The 6,762-nt window shown below is 34.6% G+C and overlaps 1 protein-coding gene across 1 annotated transcript; it reads right to left on the minus strand.

The window, feature by feature from the left end:
- Positions 1-4,522: 4,522 nt before the first annotated feature.
- Positions 4,523-6,434, minus strand: LOC132932821 (uncharacterized). Its single transcript, XM_060999176.1, has 2 exons — positions 6,185-6,434; positions 4,523-4,650 (listed from the first exon to the last, which is right to left on the minus strand). Exons 1-2 carry the CDS (start codon positions 6,432-6,434, stop codon positions 4,523-4,525), a joined length of 378 nt encoding a protein of 125 aa, XP_060855159.1.
- Between the last annotated feature and the right edge of the window lie 328 nt (positions 6,435-6,762).

Raw genomic sequence — 6,762 nt, forward strand, 5'->3', positions numbered from 1 at the left:
ACAGTGTCTCAGGAGGAAGCGTACAACAATCTGAATGACAGGCTGGTCAGTAAACCAGTGCTCCAAGTCTTCAACCCTAATGCAGATACTGAACTGCACTGTGACGCTAGCAGTGTGGGTCTGAGTGGCATGTTACTTCAACGAGGTGAAGACAAGAGGTTACACTTGGTGCATGCTGTATCAAAAAAGACTACCTCAGCTGAACGACATTACCATTCGAGCAAGCAGGAGCTAATGGCAGTGGTCTGGAGTATGTGTAGATTACGACCATATTTAATCGGGATTAAGTTTTTAGTTGTTACAGATTGTCAGGCAATTGTACATCGCAATACTCAAAAGACTCTGAACCCTCAAGTAGCGCGTTGGGCAACGCTTCTAAGTGAGTATAATTTTGATATAAAACATCGTCCAGGTAGTAGGATGGATCATATTGATGCCTTGAGTCGTGCGCCAACAAGCATGTCACAGGACACTGAAACTGAATTATTAGATGAGCACATGGAAGTGTTTATTGCTATGACTGAAGAGGATCAGGTGATAGCAATGCAGCAGTCAGATGTGAAACTTAAGGCAATCATGAGTATCCTTAGTCAAGAAAAATCTGAACATACAACAACCGAAGCTGAAAGAGTGAAAGATTACCAACTTCACCTGGGTATGTTATATAGGAAGGTGACGGTGGACAGCAACGAAACAAGGTTATTATGGGTAGTACCTGAGTCAATGCGAAAGAGTATAGTGGTAAGGTTCCATGACTTGGCGGGTCATTTCGCAGTGGACCGGACAGTCAGTAAGATAAAAGAAAAGTACTACTTCCCAATGATGCGTAGATACGTGAAGATGCACATTAATTGCTGTCCTGAGTGCATACTAATTAAAACCCCCCGAGGAAGACAGCCTGGTGAGCTTCACCCCATTACCCAAGGTAAACGACCGTTTGAGGTGATCAACATTGATCACATTGGTCCATTTGTGAAGTCAACAAAAGGTAACAGTCATATTATGGTGTTGATTGACAATTTAACCAAATATGTTAAGCTATATCCAGTGAAGGGCTGTGGCACAGAGGGAGTAGTGACTAACCTACAGTTATTTTGTAATGTCATTTGGAACACCAAGGCGAATTATCAGCGACCGAGGGACGGCCTTCACGTCTAAGGCATTTGAAGCATTCTGTGTCCAGTATGGTATTCGACATACGTTGAACTCGGTAAGACACCCACAATCCAACGGACAGGTGGAACGTGTCAACAGCACCCTAGTTCCGGTAATGCAGTCAACTATGGAGTCAGATCGGACCTGGGATAAACGTATACCTGACATTGAGTGCCATTTGAATAATGCTTATAACAAAACTATAGGTGATACACCTTTTCATGTGTTATTTGGATATTATCCAAGTTTCAGGGACGGAGTGTTGCATCATGTGACCACGAACGAGGTATGGGATTCTGCAGCAGAGATTCAAAACGAAATCCGAGAACGCATATCTAGAGAACATCAGCAATGGAAACAACGGTACGATTCGAAGCATGTCAAGCCAACACGTTATGAGGTTGGAGAAGTGGTGTTCATACGCAGACCACCAGAAGCCACAGGGGAGTCAACAAAATTGCAGTTCAAATACCGTGGACCACTGGTAGTGACTGAGGTACTACCTAATGATGTGTATCGAGTGGCAGGGTTACGCGTCGAAGCGGGAACAAATTATGTGACTGTCGTTCACGTTTCACATATTAAGGGATATCATCTACCAGCAAATGAGGAACCAAACGAAGCCTCAACAATAATGGGGCATGATGAAGAAGACATGAAGCATGATGAAGCAGACATGAAGCATGATGAAGAAGACATGAAGCATGATGAAGAAGACCGACTACGAGATTTATCCAATAACGAAAAGATAGAATCAAAGCAGTCAGAAGTAAAAGACAAACAATCCAAGCGTGTGAAGAAAACACCAGCTTGGCATTCATCTTACCAGATGTAAACAAATAGATATGAACTATTTTAAAATGTTACAATGTGATATGTGCGAGTAAGCACTAACTAATTCTTGTAATAAAATGTTAACTATTAGGTATAATTAAATATTAAGGATGTAATTAAAATGTAAAGTGTTCACTTAAGCAAGGACACTTAAGGGTCAGGACGCCCGAATGTTATCTATGTTAATCAAATGTTGGTATGTGTTGTAAGCAGGGTATGTAGTCAGCACTGGGTCAGAGATAGTGGGGTGACCGGTGGTGACGACGGGCAAGCCGCAAACAGTCGGTCATGCGCGTCCGTACCCATGGCAATGCGTCTTATCCGTGAATTGTACATGTATTAAGAAAACATAATAAAGTGAATCTTTTCATATTATAATCTTATGAGTTGCGAAATTTTTTTTTTATGAGTACCTATAACAGTAGTGTGGTATCACCCGTATTAGACAATACGCGGTAAACCAACTATACGCTTTACCCTCGTATTCTCTAGTTAATGACACTCTCTAAAGTTAATTAGAATGGCACTGTTAACTCGTTGAGGTACGATGGTATGGGCTTGTCAATTCTTAGTTCGTTCCTATCTAGTTGAAATGACTCAAAGATTACATAAACCTTGGCACTATTCAGTTTAATAAAACTTCATTGACACATAGAACGTATATCCTGGCGCTGTTCCTATGAAAGGTAAGAACGTAAGAATGACTAAAATAATGTTTAACCCTGGTTTTCAGGTCGGAAACACTTATATTGTATTAAAACAAACATAAATAAAACACTTAGCAAATTCAGATCGCCTAGCCCGTACTACGATCGGCGTTTCACACGCACGTCGTAGCTACGTCCTCGCCGAATTACTCGGCGACAACGGGGGCCGTGCCTGCGCGTACGGCGGTGTTAGAGCCGGTACACACGACCGATATTTCATCGTACGGTTTATTTATCGTATTAAAATATTATCGTATGATAACCTAACCTTAGGTACACACGACCGACATTTTATCGTACGATCTATATCATATATTATAAATTATAATATATCATCAAAATTACGTATTCAGTATGAACTGTGTAGTGTTATTTGAGTGTTGTGTATTTTACAGTTCTTTAAGTGCATTTTAACAATTAATTCCTAGTTTATTATCCAAAAAAAAAACAATGAATGATATTATAATTTTATATATGGGTTATAAAATATTACTAAAGAAAAAAAAAGAAAAAAATCGAAAAATGTGGGTCCATCCATTATTATCCACTCGTTTATCCGAAGGTGCGTTTTCAATTAATTTTGAAGGTCTTAGAAGAGATCCGGTAAAATTTTTTAATTATTTTCGTATGTCAGTATCTGCTTTTGATGAGTTACTTACAACATTTGTTGGTCACAAACTGATAAAAATGGATACAAATATGCGAAAAGCCATTACTCCAGCTGAAAAATTGGCAGTCACTCTAAGGTATAATTAATACTAGTAGTACATAGGTATTACATATTAATATTATATTTTAATATATTGTATTAATAATAGTTTTAAAATTTTAAAGTTTTTAATTAATATACTTTATAAGTCAGTTTATTTAACAATTTACATTAGAAATTCATTACTAAAAATAAAAATAATAACTAACGTTTTAATTAAAAAAAACATTTACCAGATACTAGTTACTAATTTCTTTGTTTAATTATTAATAATTTATTTTGTTATTAAAAACTCATCCATTATATCAGAATCAGAATATATCACATCTCTCCCTGGCACAATATCCGAGTGATGTGAAAGTGTTGATGTTGAATATGGAGAAGGAGAACTGGCATTTGATTGGTGTGGAGATTCTGGGGAAACGACATTAATATGTTGAGACGAAGCATAAGTTTGAACTGGGGGTTGTAGACTATGAACATTTTGAACATTTTGACATTGGACGTAAAGACTGGTATTCCTTGCAGGTAATATGTCGTATTGAGTATTTGCATACTGTGATGATGTTTGTTGTGGATGTATATATTGCTGATCGTTCGGGTTGTACATTCTATACGGACTATATGGAAGTTGATGGAAGTATGGCTGATGCTGAAAAGATGTGGATGATACATTTGGTTTTATTGTCTCCGGTAAACTAGAAGATTGGCCTCTCTTAATAGTTTGTGCGATTTTGATCACCTCTGATCTGAAAATTAGTGTCTGGTCGTCGTTAAATTTTCTAACTATCGGTAACAAGGAGTTAAAAAATTCTTGATGCTGATCTTGTTTATCATCATTAATCCCTTTCTGTGTTTGTTCTTCTAAATATTCTAAAAACTTCTTTTCGACAATTGATTCTTTTTGTTTGGTCCAGAGTTGTTTAAAGTTGAATATTGTTCTGTCACTATTTCGGATGTTTGTAAGTTATGTTCAATATTAGCATTTATAGTATTATTCGCAATATCATTGTCATTTATAGTATCATTATCAATATTGTCATATGCAGTATTATTTAAATTAATAGAGCTTGAAGTCTTTCGTGGGGTTATTGTTTTAATGAGGAATCTTAATTCATCATGATATAGGTAAGTATGTTTTTTTGGATTTTTTCCTGGCGCCATCGCCTGATTTTGGCTTATCTTCCTTTAAACTTCTAATAAATGCATCTCGAACATTTCTCCATTTCTTCTCCATATTATTTCCTACAAATGTAATACGTAAATATAGGCTTTTGAAATATTGGATTTTTTTTTAGATTCTGAGCGAAGCGATGAATGTGTTGGTTTTACAATGATGTGTGTTGTTTATTTATTTTATTTTTTATTTTTATAAGCATTGTAAGTTAAAATGTTGCCAAATTTTTACAGTTATCACTTATCAATATCTAGAAAATGCACAAATTATTTAGTAGTTTCAATATTCTACGCCGACAAACCGTCTCCGCTCAGAATCGTTTTTCATATTCAATGATATATTATTTTAATATTGTAAAATTATAGATTATAAGTACTCATGAATTATCTCACAACTAAAAATAACTGTAATTTATTATTTATTGGTTTTAGATATCTTGGTTCTGGATGTACATTTAAGGATTTACACTATTCGTACAAATTAGGAGTCTCATCAATAGCTATGATAGTTCGAGAAGTTTGTTCAGGAATGAACTTGTTGGAGTTTATATGCCCACTTTTACTGAACAATACTGGAAAGATATTTCAACTGGTTTTGAGAAACAAGCAAATTTTCCTCACTGCATTGGAGCGGTAGACGGAAAACATATACGTATTATTAAACCAACTGGAACGGGCAGTCAACATTATAATTATAAAATTTTTTTTTCTATCGTATTATTAGGAGTAGTAGACTCAGATTATAAATTTATATATGTCGATGTTGGATCCTTTGGAAAGGATTCCGACTCTACCATTTTTAAAAATTCCACATTTTGGACTCTATTGGCTAATAATTCATTAAATATTCCTGAACCTTCGGTATTGCCTAACACAGATGCAAATGTTCCATATTTGTTTGTGGGTGATGAAGCCTTCAGTTTATCTACAAATGTACTACGGCCCTATGGAGGACGAAACTTATCACAAAAAAAAAGAATATTCAACTACCGTTTATCACGTGCACGGAGGTATGTTGAATGTGCATTCGGGATTCTATCAAATAAATGGAGAATTTTTCATAGGCCATTGAATGTCACTACGGATTTAGCTGTAGACATAACAAAAGCTTGTTGTGTATTACATAATTACGTTCGAGAAAAAAATGGGTACAAATTACAAGACACGTTAACCATTGAAGGATTTGATGTACCTCTAGTCACAACTAATAACATCAATCGTGGAGGAAGAATGGCAAATGATATAAGAAATACTTTTGCCGATTACTTCTATACTGTAGGAGCTGTGGCATGGCAAAATGATAAATAAATAATATATTATTTAATTAAAATACAAACTAAAACAGTTTTATTAATTATTTTATCATTATTATAATATATAATAATAATATTATGTAGGTTACATCTTACATGTTATATAAAATAATTATTATTAATGTAGGTAATTATACTGTTTAATATTTTCGTCATTATTATAATATGTACCTATTTAGGTACCAACCTATTACTTACCTACATAAATACATAAATTATATTTTAAAATATATAATTTTATATCATACATTATTATATTATTTGTATTATAATGTTTGATTAGTACTTGCCTATTAATTTTTGATGTTGACTTGATACTTTTTCGTAATCTGGGTATAACAAAATAAAAATTTCTTTCCAAGCAGCTCTTTTTAAATACCTATCAGAATAATTATTTAAACTTTTGTCCCAAAGTAAAGACCTTGCTTGGACTTCGCTGATAAGAATCTCAATATCAATATTTAAATCGTCTTCCACAAATTCAATTGATTTTGGAGAGTTGACTCCACTAGAAAAATCACATTCGTCCTCCGAAGACATGATGGATACTAAACACTTTCTATGTTTTGAGCCGATAAATATTATCGTTCGTGTGTTCTAATCAGTTTATTTATGTACATTTTGATTGAAATATTTTGGTCGTACGATATTTTTATCGGACAGAAGTTCAAAACGTGACCGACAGTTTTCAAGGCGTCGTACGATTATCTTATCGTACGACAATTTATCGTAATCGTGTGAACAGCTTAATTTATAACCATGTTATTTATAATATCGTACGATAATATTTTAATACCATAAATAAATCGTACGATGAAATATCGGTCGTGTGTACCGGCTCTTATATAGAAAATATTATCGTCGCCTC

The sequence above is a fragment of the Metopolophium dirhodum genome, chromosome 1 (assembly GCF_019925205.1).
Source record: "Metopolophium dirhodum isolate CAU chromosome 1, ASM1992520v1, whole genome shotgun sequence".
In the NCBI taxonomy this organism is placed as follows: Eukaryota; Metazoa; Arthropoda; class Insecta; order Hemiptera; family Aphididae; genus Metopolophium; species Metopolophium dirhodum.

Bases quoted from the DNA above. Each gene is read 5' to 3' on its own strand.
- LOC132932821 (XM_060999176.1), bottom strand. From the start codon at position 6,434: ATGTCTTCGGAGGACGAATGTGATTTTTCTAGTGGAGTCAACTCTCCA. The intron at 4,651-6,184 runs GCAAGTACTAAT...TTACATTTGTAG, and splicing joins TCAACATCAAAAATTAATAG to GAAATAATATGGAGAAGAAA.